The 21,006-nt window shown below is 38.5% G+C and overlaps 1 protein-coding gene across 1 annotated transcript in view; it reads right to left on the bottom strand.

Moving 5' to 3' along the window:
- The window catches only part of RIT2 (Ras like without CAAX 2), a 184,260-nt gene extending 164,157 nt beyond the window's left edge, over positions 1-20,103 (bottom strand). The window contains exon 1 of the mRNA XM_075726826.1: positions 20,001-20,103. Within this exon, the coding sequence (XP_075582941.1) occupies positions 20,001-20,103 (103 nt within the window). The remainder of the gene's footprint in view (positions 1-20,000) is intronic.
- Between the last annotated feature and the right edge of the window lie 903 nt (positions 20,104-21,006).

Raw genomic sequence — 21,006 nt, 5'->3', positions numbered from 1 at the left:
CCTAATAATAGCTGATTGCATAGTTTTCATTTGAGCATCTGCAAAGTAGCTACAGTACAACACCATTCCAGTTCTTTTACTTGAAATCTCTGCTGAAAAAAATGGGTCTCAACTGCAAGTTTAGAGAGGAGCACACATTACAGAGCCATTCTGCTTGTGGAAGATCAAATTTTAATGGAGATGAGTAAGGTATCACAATAAATAAAGGTACAGTGACACAAAGACGGTCTGGAATTTATTTATCTAAGAAAGATAAGTAGTTTAAAACAGGAATTTTTCTTAAAAAGAAAATTGTTGTTGATATAGGTCTATACATCTGTCTGCAAATTTAGTACATAGTATTAAGTGGTACTTACCATTAGGGCAGAAATAAATTCTTTTGCACAACCCACTCCCTTAGACAAATTACTTTTTGTCATTATTTAGGTAATTCAGCCCTGCAACACATTATCTTTACTCCTGCATGAGAGAATTGAGACACACAATTGTGCTTGCTCTCTCCACAGAAATACCAGTATTACTATACTCCATAAGTTTTCTGCTCTCTGGAGGAATTAACTGTCTTGAATCCAAAGGGAAAGAAATATCATAAGCTACAAAGTATTTGTTGTCTTGGGATGAATTTTTCATGCCCTTGGATCACTGACCATGATGAATCAAGTGGAACAGAACAAGAGATCAAGTGCCAGCAAAAGTGAGAAGCACAGCAAAGTGATGTCAATGTCAGAAAATATGTCTGCTCCATGACGCACTGACTCATCTTTCAACAAACTCTCTAAATATGCTGATACCATTTTGAAACTGTTGACTTAACTTGCTTCAGTGAAACTATGAATATCAAGTACCTACCTGGTTAAGAATTCTCTGCCTGAACGCAAGCAAAGCAAAGCCTTGCAGCCTCTCAGCTTCCTTCAATGCTACATTTCTGGAAAACTTAGCTACCATGTGATTAAAAATATTTCTTAAAGAGATGTAGTCTGTGATGCTGCTTCTCCCTTATGAGATCCTTAGCAGTGTGCCCAGGTGGCCAAGAAGGCCAACAGCATTCTGGCTTGTATCAGGAATGGTGTGGCCAGCAGGAGCAGGGCAGGGATCGTCCCCCTGTACTTGACACTGGTGAGGCTGCAACTGGAATACTGTGTCCAGTTTTGGGCCCCTCAATACAAGAAGGACATTGAGGAGCTATAGCATGTCCAGAGAAGGGCAACAAAGCTGGTGAAGGGTCTGGAGCACAGGGCTGATGAGGAGCAACTTAGGGAACTGGGGTTGTTTAGCCTGGAGAAGAGGAGGCTGAGGGGAGACCTTATCGCTCTCTACAACTACCTGAAAGGAGGTTGTAGTGAGGTGGGTATTAGTCTCTTCTCCCAAGTAACAAGTGATAGGATGAGAGGAAATGGGCTCAAGCTGCGCCAGGGGAAGTTTAGATTGGATATTAGGAAAAAATTCTTCACGGAAAGAGTAGTCAAGCATTGGAAGAGGCTGCCCAGAGAAGTGGTGGAGTCCCCATCCCTGGAAGTGTTCAAAAAAAGGGTAGATGTGGCACTCTGGGACATGGTTTAGTGGGCATGGTGGTGTTGGGTTGATGGTTGGAATTATGATCTTAGAGTTCCTTTCCAACTTTAATGATTCCTAGTTTTTACTTTTCATTAAAACTAATCCAGCCACCAAGCCAGGAAACAAGAGATTACTACTCTACCCTTAATTGGTTTAGTGGTAGACTTGGTAGTGTTAGGTTAGTGGTTGGACTGGATAATCTTAAAGGTCTTTTCCAACCTAAACGATTCTATGATTCTATGAAATTTGCAGCAATATAGATTTTATAAAATATTCTAAGGTACGTACTGCAGAAAAAATTAACACTCCCTAAATAATAATTGATTCACAGTTTTGTCATGTGTAGAAGCTAAAGTGTTTCAGTTGGAAAATGGGTGAAGATAAGATTGCAGGAGGACAGCAATTGCTTACTGTTTACTTCACTGAAAATAAAAAAGTCATAAATTGAACTTGCTTTAATAAAAGTGAAATGTAACTGAAAGCTTCACCCATGGGCATGTTGAAGGCTACTGTATTGGCCAGCATTGATACCAGAACAGGGAACTCTGAAGTTAAATTCATCAGTCTTCATGAGCTAAAAGGTACAAGCTCTTTAGACTGGGGACTGAAAAAATCTCACACACCCAGTGGACTAATGGCTGAGGAAGACACACACAACACTAACCACCTGACTACACATTTTCAATTTAGAGGGGAGCATTATCATCACTGAAATTATAGACGGTTTTAACAGAGGAAAAATACCTTCAAACAAATTTAAGTGAAGCCATCATATATATCTGATATAAAAAAGAGGAAACATTGCTAAATTCTGCAATAATATGAACTGGTACTGAATACAACAATTTATTATGTTCAAGAACTCTCCACGTCAATTACAGCCATCCATCCCTACCAACATTTGGATTCTGGTTATTACCACCTATCCTTTGAAAACTAGTCATCCTGGTTGCCTAGTCATCCAGGCTTCTCAAGCAACGGAAAGCATTCAGTATCTCTAGGATTGTCCACCCCGCTCCATTGACTACAGAAAGACCCTACATATCTAGAGTCAGATAATGTTTTCAGAAGCTGAAATTAGGCAAGAGAAATTTTAGCACTGTTACCTAAATTTCTCCCCACAGAGTCTCCTGGGTGCTTCTTTCTGGGAAATCCCAGAGCTGCCTGAATCTTGAACACCTAATTAAGTCTTTCACATTTAAGACTATCAAGGTTTAAAATAAACTATTATTTGTCTTTTGGAGTTTCAATTTGGGAGAAATTCTGAGAGATGAGGAATAATATTGGGCCCTGCCCAAAACACAGCCAAGAAGAAGCTGGCTGTGCCTCCCCATCTGCTTAGTAATTCAGTAGTTGTGGCAAGTAGGCATTCAAAGTCCCTCTTCTGTTTGAGGAGATATACACTAATTTCACTGATTTCTTAGTTTACCAAAATGTATTACAGACTCTCTTTCTTTGAATCATTATGTCTAGCTGTGACATCTTTACAGAAGTTATCTTAGTGCTTATCACATTTATCCTAATTTGCTTACTGAGATGACATAGAGTCTGAAGAAATTGCTGGATAAAGTTCAAAGAACTTGTCACTTAGTACCAGTCACAGAACTACGCTGCACATGATGACCCCTTGTGGCTTAAATATCTACTAAGATGTATAATTTAATAGGTTTAAAAAAGTATTCTGCATTTGAAGGTCAGAAAGTGTATTACCTACAAAGGAAGGCAAATACCTCTGGTCTCATTTTACAGACGGGAAACAGAAGCAGAGAGATGGGGTGTATGCTAGACCACAAAACAGTATAAAATATGGAAATCAGGTAAAAGGCTAAGATTCTGTGTTCCAATGCAAGTTTTTGCCATTAGAAAATTAGTGGCAATGTGGCCCCATGTTCCAGTGTCAGGGGTTTAGGAGGCTTAGACCAGAAAGATATTTACATTTACTCATATATTACGCTTGCTATACCTTGCTGACTTCCACCAGCACATTCATCAGCTGCCACAACAATAATACCAGTGATTTAATTGCTACACATCATGCAGCTTACATTTCTTTTTATTTCTAAGTAAATGGTGAGATCATTAATCATACAGATTTATGTATTTAAAAACTGAAAATTAAAATCCAGCCACCGATTTATGGCTGTCTGGGGACTACTAGGTCACTCAAACTTCTTGTGTCTTTTCAATGTCCAAAAACTAACAAACAGATACGCATTTTTTAAAAATATGTATGAAGCAAGATAGCAACAGGGGAAAGAACACAGAAATACACAGCCTTAAGCTACAGTCATAAGCAGTACATTAGATCAGGTGAAATAGTGAAGAAAATAATTTTATTTTTTAGTTTTGTATTCGTTTATTGCGTTTATGTCTCTCAAATTAACTTAACTGAAAGAAACAGGGACAACACCTCATCTGCCTTTAATAACTTGCACTTCAGTCAGTCTTGTCCACAGCATAGTTCAATACTGACTACTGGGATTGGTAGGAACGTGCTAAAAATCTTTGGGAATCACCATTCAGAACTGTCCATTCCCTGCCTCAGAGCAGAGATAAAGATTCACCAGGAATCCTGACGAGGCCAATAAACTACCACGCTTTGAAAAATACCACCTGGGCATTGAGAACTGCAGCCAGCATCACAGAGATGACGAGAGCCACAGTGTGAAGGCAGCACTGCTGTCCTGCTCTAGTGTCGACCCTGCATAGCACCAAAATTGCCTGGAAGACTGCTGCTGACCCATTCCACCATCTCAGCTGTTCTGCAGTGTGTCTCATTTCTGCACGTGGTTGATATTGGCTCCAAGTTACTGAGCTGTAATAGAACAGCTAAACTGAATAGTCTTAGACTTCAAAAGAAGTTTGATTTCCCAGACTGACTTCCAAATACTGTGTTGTAGGGAGAATCCTGAGACTGAGAACTAAAGACCTGGTGTGGAAGATGACTGCAGTACTGGTCGGTGCTGACCTGCAGTATGGTCTTCAACAGATTCCCTCCAGGAAAGATAGTTCAAAGTGATTTGAGTCTCCTTGGAACTATAGGTACTTTAGCAGTGGCACCAAATGCTAGGGGTACTGACCCATCTCTTGCCAATGATGATTCAATGATGCTATAAATATGGCATTCCTCATGTCAACTGCAAAAAAATAAGTAGTATGCCATAAACTTCCTCTTGTGTGAAAAAGCTAAAAGAACTCTGTAAGCACCTTAGCATCTGACCGTAAGACTCAACTGGATTCAATGCTAGTGCTCCCCAGGAACATGTGAAGCAGCCGCACTGCAAATATTTCTAAACCACTGTGTGTGCACTGCAGAGATGACCTACAAATAAACCATACATGTGCAAGGTGTACAGCGGAAATACCTCCATGCCACCAAGTTGTCCATCTATAGTTAGATTTTAACTGAGATGTTTCTAAGAAAAATGAGGAAACAAAGAAACAGCAGGTAGTTTTTCAACAGCCAAATTGTAAACAAGGAGAAAAGAGAAGGAAAATAATGATGGCCCCCATTGGCTTTGTGGCCTCCAATAGCAACTGAACAAAATACAAGAGCATGGCGGTACCAACATATGGTTAAAATTATATAAGCATGATGTCAGAGACACAAACTACAAAGAACAATTAAATCTCCTTCACTCCTTTTCAGGCTATAAATTGCTGTACTGGCTCTGACTGGGATGGAGTCAATTTTCTTCATAGCAGCCCATATGGTGCTAAGTTTTGGATTGACGACTAAATCAGTGTTGATAACTCACCAATATTTTGGCTATTGCTGAACAGTGCATACACAGTATCAAGATTTTTTCTTTTTCCCACTCTGCCCCCAGCGAGTAGGCTAAGGGTAGGCAAGAAACAGGGAGGAGACCCGGCTGAGGCAGCTCATCCAAACTGACCAAAGAGATATTCCGTATCATATGACATCCTGCTCGGAAATAAAAGCTCAAGGACAGTAGGAGGAAGCAGGGTTTTGGTTATGGCACTTGTCTTCCCAAGTAACCATTACATGTGCTGAGGCCCTGCTTTCCAGGAAGTGGCTAAAAATCTGTCTGCCAATGGGAAACTGTAAGTAAATTCCTCATTTTTCTTTGCTTGTTCAGGCAGCTTTTTCTTAAGCTATTAAACTATAATCTCAAGCCACAAGTGTTCTCACCTTCCACTTTCTCATTTTCCTGTGCGCAGAGAGTGAGCAAGCTGCTCGGTGGGTGTTTGGTTGTTTGCTGGGGTCAAGCCACCATAATTGCTTGCCCAAGCACTTACGTCTTAAGCTTTAGAAGGTTTTTTTGTAACCCAGGAACATTTATCCTGCTAGCTATTCTCTTCTATAATGTATCAAACTCCAAACATGCTGGAGGTTCTTTGTCCTTCAAATTCTGTTATAAATTCTGTTATAATAACTGCCAGATACAAGACTATTTGACACTTCTCCCCAGACCTACAGAAATTACTGGAGTAATTCCTACATATTGCCCTCTCTCTGCTCCATCCCTTTTAACCATGTGCTACTTTAACCCTTTTAATACAGATACTTGAGTGTGTAGGGTAGAAATAGGGGTCAAGGCATTCTGTGGTAATTTCAAAGACACAGTTAGGAACATATGCAGATTTCTTTCTTCAGCTGCGTAATTTTTCCCTGTTTCCCCCCACACACACTCCTGTGTGAATGGTGTCCCCATTAAGATGCATTCATTTGGATGGAACTCTCAGTATAAAGAAAAAGAGCTGTATTCTTTCTGCTCTACTGCTAAGGTCAAGCAAAGAGTCTGCGTTAAGCTGTCAGTTTTCTTTGTGATATGTAAGGCAGCACAGAACACAAATTGCATTTCCACTCTCTCTTCAGCTCTTCTTTTAAACACCACAATACTGACAGTAATCACTGAGCTGAACAGATATGACACAGAAGACACTGACGGAACAAATAAAGCCCATCCTATCTTGGTTTTCCAGTGTTAAAGTAAACAAATATGTATTTGGTTATCAGTTTAGCTAGAGATGGTTCTGAAGATATGTAAGTTTTTAGCACTGTGCCATTGTGGGAAACTCATCATATGTTAAGCATCCTGAAATTAATATAAATATCGAAATAAATTAGAAATATAAAAAATTTAAAATGGGAACAGAACAACTATTTCACAATAGATTATCAATCTAAGCCCTTCAACACTGCCATATTCCTGGTAAAATATTTCATTAGCAAGGAGTACATTTAAAGTAAGTTTATGAGAAAGATAAAAAGAATTTTGAAAGATAGCATGGGCTCCACACACTGTACTAACATAAACAGGTGGTATTTTACATTTCCCACATCCCTCATAAATTCTACCATATGCTTGAAGGGAAAGCCTGCAAGAAAAAGGACAGAAAAGTGGGAGGAAGGAATTAGAACTCAGAAGCAAGTAATTCTATCACCAACCTCTTAATGATTTTTTAGCAACCCATTACACACTAAACCTGAAAAGACTTATTCATGGTATTTGTCTATGGCATTGAAATTGAACCGTAAGCCAGGGAAACCTTTGATTCCCTCAGGAATTTTCATCAGAGTGCAAGATGTTATTCTGTCTACTTAGGTCATTTCCTGAACAATCATGTCTACTACAGCCTATCATCTAATCTGTTCCCAATCCACATCCTGCTATTTGTTGTGACTAAATTAACATCACTGGTGCCAAAGATATTCCCATGAGTTCCAACCCTGTAAACTATTCACTGCCTACAGTTTTTATCAACTTCATTTAGATACTCAGAGTCAGGAAGGGAACAGTGAAAAATTTCTTGGAACAAAAATGTTCATTTCTGCATTTTTTTTCTGCTTATAGACAAGGCAAAATATACTTAATTCACAAGCTTATTAATGTATTTGAATTACACCATCCTAGAGTATCCCAACATACAAAACCGGTTTAACTAATATGTGAAACTTAATATACTAATATTCACCTAGCAGGTACAGTAACGTTTTAGACACATACGATGCAGCTTCGCAAACTAGTTTGACCCATAGTTCTTTTTATGTAAACGACACTGAGGAATAAAGGCTTTCAATCACCAAATAATTCTATTCTTTATATATATTGTTACTGTCAATCAGTAGAAGTCATTATCTCACTGAGTTTTGCAGAGCTTTCTGTAATTCTTTGAGTAACGCATTGGCACTAACAACTATTTTCCTTAAAGAGTGAAAATGTGTGTTACTTTACACTTAAATAAACCTTACATGAGTATGTTTCAATGATATGTGTATTTAAATCTGTTTATAGTCACTGGCACTTTGTTTTGATTTTTCCTCCTACCACCATTTGTCCACATTTGATTATAGGGAGGTAGTTGTTTGTTTATAGGCAAGTGTGATGAGCGGTAAAAGCTAGGGAATGAGAGCGAAGGTAACAGCTGGGTCACAAAGAATAAGAGCAAACATACAGAAATACATATATTTTTGCTTTGCAACTTGACATTTTTCCCAGATCAGTGAAAAACAGAACTTGCTTTTATTTCCTGGTAGTGAGTGAAATACATGTCTAGTACCACTGTGATTCATTATTTTATTTGAGATTTTGCTGTGTGGATGGATCTAATTTTTCAAAGAACAGAGGAGAGTCTGACAAACGCTGGGCTTCCCACCGATTTCACTAGGTGCTAGCTATTGCTAAGCTAGGGCCCACAAATTCCTCTCAGTTCTGGATGATTGTAAGAACGCTACACAGGAAAAGCACTGCTTTGCCTAGCACCCCAGAAATTTATATTAATGTTTGATTTACACAGCCTTGTCCATGGCTGAGGCAACCTTCTACAGCACCTGAAGAGTTGGGACAAAAAGGGCCTTGCCAAGAAGATTTGTGCTATTGCCTGTCCAGCTTCCTATTCTAGAAAACCAGTGTGTGAGAAACACGGGTAAGAAGTCACAGAGGTAAGAGAAAGATGCACTAAGGTGACCTCTGTATACTTTTTGGCCACCAGTACCTGCAGAAGGTGTTGGGGCATAACCATGGGCCAAGTAGCATCGAGTAGGGTAAGCACAATGAAAAGACAGCATCTGAAACCAATGTTCTCTGCAGTATGAACTACTGCCCTTTCCTTCTATCCCTTTACTCCCTTACCATTGCTTTCACTCATCTTTGCCTAGTTTTCTGTTTTCTCAGTCTTTTTCCTATGCCTCTGTTTTTTCTAATGTCGTCTTCTCTATTATTGGTTGTTCACCTGTTACGTATCCCCCTCCTACTGCTCAGTTTGTTTCTCTTGTATCTTCTGATTTGCTTTTTTCCTAACCACTTCTCCACCCTCAAATATCACAGCCAATTGTCATTTTGAGCATGTTATCTGAAAAAAAGTGGAAACTTATGTGATTTACTATTTGTTGTTATGTCAGACATTTAATAACTTTTCAGTTACTAGGATATTGAGGTGCTGGAGCGTGTTCAGAAAAGGGCAACGAAGCTGGTGAAGGGTCTGGAGCACAGGGCTGATGAGGAGCAGCTGAGGGAACTGGGGGTGTTTAGCCTGGAGAAGAGGAGGCTGAGGGGAGACCTGATCGCTCTCTACAACTACCTGAAAGGAGGGTGTAGTGAGGTGGGTGTTGGTCTCCTCCCAAGTAGTTAGCGATAGGACGAGAGGAAATGGGCTCAAGCTGCACCAGGGGAGGTTTAGATTGGATATTAGGAAAAAATTCTTCATGGAAAGAGTGGTCAAGCATTGGAACAGGCTGCCCAGAGAGGTGATGGAGTCCCCATCCCTGGAAGTGTTCAAAACTCGGGCAGACGTGGCACTCTGTGACATGGTTTAGTGGGCATGGTGGTGTTGGGTCGATGGTTGGACTGATGATCTTAGAGATCCTTTCCAACCTTAATGATTCCTAGTTTTACTTTCATTAAAAAATAATCCAGCCACCAAGCCAGGAAACATGAAATTAATTATTACTCTACCCTTAAATTGGTTCAGTGGTGGACTTGGTAGTGTTAGGTTAATGGTTGGACTTCATGACATTAAAGGTCTTTTCCAACCTAAAAGATTCTAAATATCGTGTTCAATTTTCATGGTGTAAAGATTTCAAGAATGGGTCTTTTGACCTTCACTTTTATAAAAATGGATCAGTAAACAGAGTACCTACTGAGGAAGAAACTATGATGCAAATTCACAGCTATTATTAGACATCACAAAATCCACTGAAAAGTGCTCTAAGTGAAAGAAAGTCATAGGAAACCAGGTTTCTGGAGCTCATGCTCAGCTCACGCTGGCTACTTGATTACTGTGATAGATTGCTCTTTCTTCTCTATTCCCAGCAGAGAGATAAAGTGTCTCTAGAGCATATCTACAAACATAAGGAGAGGCCCGGGAATACGTTCTTTGGCTGTATGCAGTGGCAGATACTGTACAAAGCAGACACTGGTATACTGTGTGTGATGAGTGAACAGATGACCCTGTCACCAAGCAACCCAAGTAAGATTATTCACTGTGTAGAAAACATCTAATGATTGCTTTTAATTAAAATTGAGAAAGGAATGTAATTGTTATTTAAGAAAGTTCCAGACAAAATTTTAGAGAAGGGGAAACTACATCCTGCCTGGCATTCTGCATAATGTAAGAAGCTAGAGCTCTGCTGATTTGAAGCAGTGTAGGATTTGCCAATACTTGGGTTTGGTTTTGGACATTCTGAGTAAAAATCTGAAACAATGGTACATATTTTGCAAGCTGCTAGAGACATTTCTGAGAAGACACTGCAGATCCTGCTTAGCAGGCAACAGTTCAGTATAACACAACAAGCTGTCATGCAGGTAGTAGGCTAGTAAAGTTACTAAAGGAATCAGAGGATCTTAGAGGTCCTTTCCAATCTTAATGATTCCTAGTTTTTACTTTCATTATAAATAATCCAGCCACCAAGCCAGGAAACATGAAATTGCTACTCTGCCCTTAATTGGTTTAGTGGTGGACTTGTCAGTGTTAGGTTAATGGTTGGACTGGATGATCTTAAAGGTCTTTTCCAACCTAAACAATTCTATGATTCTATGACAGAGAATATGAATGTCAGCTAGGGTTCCTTTATTTTATGCGTGTGAAAGTGGATAAGAATCACAGAATTACAAAGCTGCAGAGCACTTCACTGCAATTGCAAGGAAAGAAATTAAACAACAGCTCTTCTCGTAACTGTAGTCAGTGGAAGCTAAGGAACTATATACTTCAGTCTCTCAGCTGATTACAGCTTTTACTTTGCAAAAGTTTATAAACTTAATTTTTAAATCTTACAACCATTTGTGGATCCACCTTTGGGTCCCCTGAAATAACTAGTTTAGTTTTTTTGGTTTTATCTGAGTGAAAAGATAAAACACTGCTTTACAACACATAACGGAGTTGAAAACATACCTCTTTTGGAAGCCAGAATCACAATAACCCAACTTGACAACTCCCGAGATAGTCTTTTATACACACGCACACACTCTTCTTTTGGATAATCTCCACACAACTTGAAACAAAGTGGTTTTAGCCAGTGTCTCCACTGGGATCTGGTTAGTGGGCAGGTTAATGCATGAGCAAATCACTCCAGCTTGCAGCAAAGTGTCTTCCCAAGACAGCAAGACCTCTGAAACTGGGACCCTGTGCAATGCTTTGGTAACATTCAATACCTGTCAGCGGGGCTGCGTGAACATGACGAGTCTTCTAGCTTCTAGGAAAAAATATTAGAAATGCTTGCAGGCATAAAGGGAGACTAATTAAAGTCAACGAACAAATTAAAAGCAGAAAAGGATTACCAGAGGAATGGAAGGAAATAAAAGGGAAAGTATGGAAGGAAAAGAGATGAAGGCAGCAACAGAAGGAAAAAAAAAATCTTTACTAATTGTGCTTTCAAGAATGTCCCTAATGGATTTAATCTCATCCAAATTCTAGCAGATAGCATGTGCCGAAAATGCTGCAGATGGCTCAGCTCAGCAGCAGGGATGTCTTGGAAGGGAAACAGTTCCTGTGGCTGCCTCAACAGATTGTTTACAGCAAAGATACCGACAGTGCCCAGTCATTGTCATGAAACAGTGCTTGTTCCCTTATTTGAGACTTCAATCTGGACATTTCAAATGGCAGATTTGTGTTTGGTTGAAACCAGGAGGGTCCTTGATAGTTCATTTCCTGTTGTTAAGGAATAGCCCGGAAGATTTCCTATCTCTTAAGAGCAAGCAGTATGAATGGGAAAAGCTGAGCAGTATACATCTCACTGAAATCTTCACTAAGTGAAGCCCTCTTTCAATAAATCACACCATGAAAAGCAGATTCATTAATATAACCTTCCACGAGCTCTAATCGCTTCACATCATTGTTCACATAGAAGAGGTTTAGATGAAGCTCCCGAATCAGTAAATCCCATTTCCATCAGCACAACAGAGAACAGTTTTTTTGCAAGCGGTGAGCTAACAGATCTACTTACCTTCTATCTGCACCACGATCCAACACATACATCAGGTGGCCACTACTGGTAGGATGCCACCTCAGCATGTTTCCAGTTATACAGGAGCCCTTATACTCTAAAGGATGCACTTTAGCTTTGTGTGAGGCAACATAAATTACTTTTTTGCACAGAACAAGCAAGTCCAGTCTTGAGACCAGGCTCAGGATCTCTCTTAAGCAGTCTGAACATAAAGAAAAATGCTGGTTATACACATTACTATTGCCACATCAGCCACAAGTCCTGATGAATTTTAACACATTTCATAATTTTGAGGTATTCTTCCTCCTCCTCCTCTATAAGAGAACTGAAGACTGTAAATGCTTTTTTTTTGTTCAAGTATATTTGCTCATTAATGCTCAATCTCTATAAAGTGTAATTCTATCTTAAATTAACATAAACCACTTAGTCTAATGCATCTTTCACCAACCTGTTCCTTTCAAAGACTATTCCACAGTCTTCTCCATCTCACTTTTAAGTAAATAGTTAAGGAAATATACTGCTCTTATTGACCAAAGGAAGTCAGGCCTGAAGATCTCTATACATCTCTATGTGTTTTAATTCTACCACTTAACTGATTACTCCCCATTAAGCAATCTGGTCTCTTTCCTCCTCAAATTTTGGAAAAGTTGTCTTCTTTTCTTGATATTTATTACCTTCAAATATCTTAAATTCTCTATACCCTGTGCCAAAGTGGCACAGACAGTGACCAGCCCACTTGCTAGCCTTATCCAAGTGGGTATTCATCATCTGGGTGTTATGATGGAAGCACATGGATAGATCAACCCATTCACATTACAGCTGCATCCAGTCCCATTTACATTAAATCACTGTATACATATGCAAGTTGTACAATAAAGAGTCATGGACTACTGGTTGACAGAGTTATTTGAATATAGTCATAGTCATTTGTCATCATAAATCATATTGTGTCAGCCCTTTTATCATCTCTGTTGGTCTTCTCTGAACTCTCTCCTATTTATCAGATGGCTTCTGGTATTGAAGAAACCAGAACTGCAGACAGCTTTCTCAGTAGCCAATTGGTATCTCACATGCAGAAACCATCCTATTAAATGCAGGAGCCATAATTGAATCCTCCACCCCTCCAGCCATTGAATTATGTGAACTGGCAGAATAATGAAAACATCTTTAACTCATTTCCCCAAGGCAAATAATTCTGGCCACAAGGTCTGCCCATAGTCAAGAAAATTAATGCATAAGCAATGTGTCTTATCCTTTCAAGTGGATAACAAACACACTAAAGATAAATTAAGAATATTGGAAACGGGTCCAGAATTATTTGAATCATCAGCTTGAATGGTCACAACCCAGCAAAATACTTCCAAAATAGGTTAACACATATAGAAATGCAGAATTCAGGTCATCACTAGAGAGGTGATAGCACAGGTGATTGCACTGGGGGAAAGAGCAAGTAACTTGAGCGTTACTGCAGATACTTCTCTGTATGTGACCTTTGTGAAGCATACCTGAACAAAAGTATTCATTATTCTCAGAGGAACAAAAAAGGACTGTCAAGAGGAAACCAGTAAGCAATGTTGCTTCTACTAAAACCACTAACAGAATAGCATGTGAATTTTTGGAATTCATATTCAGAAAATGATGTGGAAATATTAAGGCACTTGAATTAAGGATACCAAATGCAGGAAAATAAGCTTCTAGAAATGAGGTTTCAGATGTTCAATGTATTGAAGAGAAAGAAGACCAAGGTGTGAACTGATCGTTGTCTATAGGTATTAACAGATAGGAAAGTAAGAGAATAGGGAGTTTTTCAAAGTTGTTAACAAAGAAGCGATAAGATAAATTGGCTGGAAGTTGGAATAACACAAAATCAAGCTTGAAACAAATTCAATAAACTATCTGTGAAGGTAACTGAAATATAAGAACAGTTTTATTATCGAAGATCATAAATATATCAGAACTCCGCATTTATAAAGTCTCCAGCACTTACTCTGGTTTATGGGAAAAACTGGAAGTTCCCCATACCCAGGGATGTGGTTGTCTGGCAGTGGTGGGCCTTCTCTACAATTTTTTTTTTTTTTTAATGGGGAAAATACAACCTACACCACCATCAATATGCGTATAACATTTGTAATTCTTCATTAGAACTAGGACTGTAATTCGGTTTACAGCATCCCAGATGTGATAAATTTAGCTGGTGGCTTGCAGTGTTCAGTTAGGGTTTTTTCTCCATGGATACATAATTGTCAAGAAGTATTATTACATCTTTTGGGCTGTACCACTGTTAGTATTCTGCTGTCTCCTCTCTTCCTCTCCCAGCCTAGCACTGACACTTCCAGATCGCAGGTTACAGTCAGTACTATGAAGTGACCAAGGGAATTTATATGTCATTTGGACTGATCGATACCCTTATGCTTTCAGAATTATTACCAAGCAAGGAAGTTCTTCTCTGGTCAACAAATAGATGTCCTTTCTTCTTCCTCATTTTTAAAATTCTTCATGTGAATGAGTATAATTAACTATTTCCCTGAAATTTCCAGGGTTTTATATTTGGCCTTAAAAAATCCAAATTACCTTTTTTCAGACAGAGGATGATGAGGGAGCAAACATTTATTTTCAGAGGGATGCAGACGGGTGTCTTTATTAATTGGGTATCTCAATTCCTACTCCAGTTAAAAAAAGATGGGTATTTGTGCAGTCACAGGAGAAACAGTACCAAATTAGACAGGAAAAGCTATATTTATATTGACTTTGGGGGAGGAAAAGCAACTTGGTTTGCCTTAACTATTACCACAGCATGCCCAGACACTTGAAAGGCTACTTTTTTCACCTTGACTTATACTGAGCAGCAACTTAATCCTCCACCTCCATTCTGACTATCAGTTTGGCTCAGAAGACAACAGAAGGCCAGACTCTTTCCTTTTAGTCATTTACCAGGCATTGAGGGAAGCACAGCTGTACCTGAGAGCATATCGGGGGGAAAAAAAAGCCCAAACCAAAATGAACTCCCCCCCCAAAAAAACATACCGAGAAGGTGTTTGATCAATGTATGAAGTGTGTTCTACAACACTGAGCCCTGTGATGGTGTAAGAACATCAGCAGACCCAAATGGTCCTTTGCAACCTCAGCTCTTTTGATGCCAGTGGAATCTTCTCCCTGTGCTCTTCATCCTTTTCCAGTGTAGCCTGGATCATATGCTAGTTTATCTCCATGGGATTAACAAACAGCTGGAGTGGGCCAGTTCTCCAGTACACACTCCATGGAGCTATATTTACTGGGGAATCTTGCTCTGAGGACATGCTTGAAATGAATAGGCACAGAATTTGCTCTATCTAGACAGAATAAGAGGTAAAACTAGTAGAAAAAAAGGCAGTTGATCACATAAATAAAAAGAAGTTGGGGATTTAATGTTATTCCTAGTACAGAAGTTCCCACATCACAAAAACCATTGCTGTTTTCACACATTTTGGAACTTACTTTGTACAAGTTAACCTGAAATTAATTGGATGAGTCACCTGTATCTGCGGAAATACGGTATATGTGCAACACTGCCAAAAAAAATGAAGGAAATCAGTGGGGTAAGCATGCCTCCCTTAACCAGATTAGGCTGAGAAATACATTTCTTCATAGTCTTCCTCTACCAAACCTAAGATAATATTTTCTTAATTCCTTCTCTTCCTCTCTTTTTTATTTTTTTTTGTAAGATTGAAGACTGGAAATATTTATCTAAATGTTTTCCAAACCTGTACATTAAAACTAAAAATGTATTAACTTTACAAAAATCTTGGGGTAATTATTTGACAATCCCTTCAATTTTTTTTAAGGTGGCAACAAATAAACTGGCAATCAGTCTGAGAAATTAATCTAGAAAATTGTACATTTTCTCTAAGGTAAAAAACCAATTTACTAGCAACAAATATTTATTAATTTTTGAATTGTTTAAAAATTCCTCTTCTCATCTGAAATGCAACTTACAAAGGACAGGAAGCCTGAAATTAATTTTGCATCTATGTTACATCCATTCTATGGATAAACATGTAATTCCAATTAGCAGGAATAACCATAGGGCATCTCCACCCTTAAATAAATCAACTTTACTAGCATTAGGGAAAAAAAAAAACAAATTAGAATAACATTTTAATTTAACCCAGAAGTTGTACAAAAAGTTAGATTATGGTGCAATCTCATCAACATTTGAAGGATGCCTGGGTAATAACAATTTTTCATTAGACAGAAGTTTTCTATTTTATTCAGTTGCACAGGTACATCGATTTGTTCTTTTTGGTTGTCAGTGTGCAACCCCTCAGTTAATTATTGTTAATGTTTTGCAGAATGTGCTGCAGTTAATTATTGTTATTAGTGTAATTGGTTTGCTAAATATAAGCCAACAATGCATGGACTCAGGATTTAGAGGCTCTTTTGTGTAAATGTTTTGTAATACTGAAAAATAGAGCTAAACCCAGAAGTCTGAGCTGCATCAGACTGGGGACCATGAGAGTACCGGTTTACTGTCCACATACAGACCACTGAAGGTATTTGTAAGCAAAAACTGGTTTCAAAACCACTAAGATTCTTAGGATTTAAACCCCACATCAGGCAACTTGAGGTAAGTTTCAACGGTACTGAGCTGACCTGAGATTTGTCATCAAGCCAGAGAAGAACGAGTGTCAAAATCTTTTTTTTAATTGAAATTTAATTATCATTAGAAATGTGTAATTTCAGCATGGACTACTATCAAACGGGAGTCAGTAGAAAGTTTACTTTTATTTTATTTCATTTCAGTTTATTTCCTGGTTCTAGCCTACTTTTGGTCTGAATTTACAGCAGAGTGTATAGCTGTGCTTGATGTCAGACACAACCTACACATAGTAATAAATTAGCATATTGCTCTGAAAACAAAAACAGTTCTGTTTTCAGAAGTCTTAGAAGGGATAAATCATTGTAGGGAATCTATAATTTTGGTACAGAAATCACTTCCCAGGAAAATTTACATACAGAATCATAGAACCATTTAGGTTGGAAAAAACCCTTAAGATCAAGTCCAACCATAAACCTAACACTGCCAGGTTATAGTTTTGTACATTTTAATCAAAAGTCACTATTAGCTGCTTGTTCTGAACTCAGGGGTTTGGGGTGGGTTTTTTCCTCCTATAAAACACTGGCAGAGATTTTTTTTCTTTTCTGACACCAATTTTGAGATCTGAAGACCCTTAAATGACAATTCTTAAACTATTTGCAGTTTATACATCATTACTTTTAATGTGGTAGGTAACATATTTGGATGTGCTGAGTTTATCTTCTATTACCAATTCTTGTAAAACGTCTACGACACTGAATAACCCAAATAACAGGAGGTTGGCTGTCCTCCTGGATTTTCTGCCATCTTGGAACACAGAAGTGAAGAGGCAAGCCTGACAACTGAAAGCAAATATTCTACAAACACCAAAGTCAAAAACACATCCGTTGTTGGTGTCCTCTTCCCCATTCCTCCCTGTCCACACATACAACCACCAGCCTCAGCCCCTTGTAATGAGTGTGCAATTTTCAATGCAAAAACATCCATATGTACAGTATGAAATGGCACAGTAAGAGAGCAGAAGCGGGTAGGAAAGAGAAGATTAAAATGTCCAGGGGATCCCTAGAAGTGAACTCTGTCCAGGGCAGAAAGAAATGTTCTAATGTTTCTGTGGTTCTTAAGGAAAATTCTTTCCAAACCTGAATTATGTAATACTGAACCAAATGAGGAACAGAAACGCTTTCATCCAAAAGAGGTTTCCCACTCAGCAACTTAACCCCAGCTGTTACTGCTTTTACCATGACTTAAAAACCAAAGGTGGAGAGAAAAGATGGGGAAAGAAGCCAATATATTATCAATACATCATCCCATATATCACTTATCTGTCAAACTCTAAGTTGGAAATTGAACTTTTTTTTAATCTCTCAACCTTATTCTACCCTGCCCTTTTTTATGGTTAAATTCTTAATTTCCTGGACAGAGTGAATCTAGGTCATTAGGGGAGAGCAGAGCTCCTCTTGAAGAATGCAAGTAGTCATTCAGGCTTTTTTCTGCTTTTACTCCTTTGTAAATTAATCCTGCTTCTACAGCAGTCAGAATGAATTAATGATTTATGGAAGGACATCAGTTTTTCCTTCTCTCTATCAGAATTGTATCAGCTGGATTATCTCAGGATTCTACTGAAATATTTCACACCCATTCCACATTAGAAGTTCATAGCCAGTAAATGAACTGCCCACCTCTTTTCTTCTAGACTCTTAATTCTCAGTTGCTGTTCTTTCCCCTAGAAGTTGCACATTATGAAAACAACAGAAGTTTTCATTAATCCCACTGAAAGTCATAACTATCCACTTCATCTTATTTTCATTTCTCTACACCACACAGACGCCCAATTCTTCTTGAATAATTATGTGGTCCTCAGTTTTAGAGATATATTACCTTGTGTAATCCACATATTTGAAGGCTTTATTCTCATGAAATCAACAGCTAATTTTGTCTGAACAAGGAGACTTGAATAAACTTCATGTGTGCTTTAAAACTCTTATCTAACAGTAAATGGGAACTCTAAAATTTCCTCAGTGTGTATATAAAATTTGGCTCTTGTGATTCAGTTATACTATGAATATGGTATAGTTTGCAATATCTTTTGTTTTGGTGAATGAGTCTTCAAAATGACATTGTTCTTACAATAATATATTTGGGAAAAATTGCTGCCATCTTTTGGATGCACTCAGAAAAAAAAAAGAAAAGAAAGAAAAAAAAAAGAGAAGTGACATTTTGCTGAAAGTTCCAGTTGACACATCCTGGATATCTGCTTTACCATGGAAAACAGAATTTCAAACTGCAGAAAGTTACTTGGAGATAAGCAATATTTTCTTCTCTCTCATTTTATATAGTGATCATAGCATAACATCTGTGCAAGAATTGTTTGCTTGGTTAAGCAATACTGATGGGAAATAGCTTTCACTGATAGATGTGCCACTGAAGTTAAAGCTAAACCTAACAAGAAAACAGACAGTATGGATACAGAGAGGAAACTATATCCACTCCCAATATTTAATTTTTTGCATCTATATCTTGTCTTGTTGTTTGACTAGGAAATAAAACTTATTTTATTACAGTTTAGGGTAACAGCTTGTTTATCCTGAAATTTGTTTGGAATCTAGCCTGGATATATTATTTTTTTTGTTGGTGGTGTTTTTTTCTTCTTTTTTCTTTTGAATTTCCAGAAGATGTAATCAAATGCTTGTTGTGTGGCCAGCTCAATTTACTGGCTTCAGAGACAAACACCGTATGTTCAGCAAAGTCTTTTTAGGATTAGAGAATGCTAGTGTCAGTGAAAATAAATCAAAGGTGATAATATCTGTGAAAAAGAAAACATTGTCCAGAGAAAATAATAAATCCTCTGAAGAGATACCATTGTCATACACTTGCCAGCACTGGACAGTGATATTAAAATATGCTGCAAATCTACCTTATCGCCTGGAGTGCGATTCAGACATGCATTCTGTAACTGTCCGGACAGGAGAGGAGACTGAGCCATAATGACACTCAGCAAAAAAAAGTCAAAAGAAGATGTGGGAAAGAAAAGAGAGTCACCGTAGGCATCCTCCACACTTTGCACTGTACAGCTGACTCTGCCGTCAGTTCCAGCCCTGCCTGGGCATGAGGACCGGCAGGCCAACAAGTTACAGGCACGCTACCCAGCAAACAAGCACCCCTCACCAAGTGTCAGAGCGACATGACCGCTTGCTGTGACACTAACAGCAGCAAGATAACCACTCTCTCCTCATATGCAATGAAGTCAAAGTTAGTTTTACAAAAGCAGCCAATGAAAAAGGCTTATAACATTTCAGTCTGTAACAAATTAAGCTGACTCACTGCCCCGATCGTGAATTGTAGTCTTTTATCCAAGCCATGTGCCAGAGAAAGAGGAATGAAACCCCTCATTAAACAGCGTTCTTCTTCTGTAAACTTTACACTCCCCATTCACCCCTTCTCCCCAAAAATGCTGTTGCTCAAACTTACCGCTTTTGCCAACTCCCCCTGCTCCTAGCATCACCACCTTGTACTCTCTGGAGCCTGCTGAAGAATTGCTGGAGGAGCTGATCATTTCATTTTCTAGCTCCATCTTGCACGAGGCAGAAGAAGGAAGCAAAAGGGAAGAAAAAGCAACCGGCAGGTGCTTTCTCTGATCTTAAACAACTATAAAAGCTGTGTTAGGAAAAGAAAAGCAGAAAGGAAAAGGTATAATACAAGAGGTACGATTTATCAGCCTCACACTCGCTGCTCTGCCTGTGTTAGCTGGAGAAGGTCTCATAGCAACCACTTTAACAGCTTCCAATAAAAATCTCTCTCTGCCCCCTCCCAGCTCTGTAGCATTCTCTGTGTTTCTCTTCCTGGACAGAAGCAGTTTTGTGAGGCTCAAGAGCCCTGGTACCTCTGGGTGTTGCTGTGTCACTGGAATTAATTTGAGCAGAACCTCCAGAAAAAGAAAATGGATCAAATTTCTTAATGATGATGCTTGTTATTCCATGTAGCACTTGCTTGAATCTTAAACAATAATGAAACAGACCAGACAACTTCCTTGCCACCTTGGAGTTAAATATTCATCCTATGTTCATCATGTTTGCTAGATTTACACTTAATATTATTAGCACTGAAATAAGAAACAACTTTTAAGAGTCTCTGTTCTTTGTGACACTTACTGCAAAGCAAAGAAGTTTTCTAAGGTTAGGTTTGTTCACAGATCAATTCCCTTTTAGTTCAGTTTACATCAATTATTTGTAGAAATAAACCAGGTATTTTGAAAAAAATGCTTTCTTTGTTGGTTTTGGTGTTTTTTGGTTTTTTTTTTTTTTTCCCACGTACAGAATTTCTGAAGGGGATTGGAACTGAAGGGAGGGGGGAAGATCTATTCATCCAGAAAATATCCATGTAAGCAAAGAAGAAAAACAAATTGTTATAAATATTTCATACTAGTATCAAGTGATTTATCCAACCAACCTGGTCAGCCCAAATAAATAAGAAAAGA

Source organism: Pelecanus crispus, chromosome Z, assembly GCF_030463565.1.
Source record: "Pelecanus crispus isolate bPelCri1 chromosome Z, bPelCri1.pri, whole genome shotgun sequence".
In the NCBI taxonomy this organism is placed as follows: Eukaryota; Metazoa; Chordata; class Aves; order Pelecaniformes; family Pelecanidae; genus Pelecanus; species Pelecanus crispus.
This window is presented reverse-complemented; position numbering and strand designations above follow the sequence as displayed.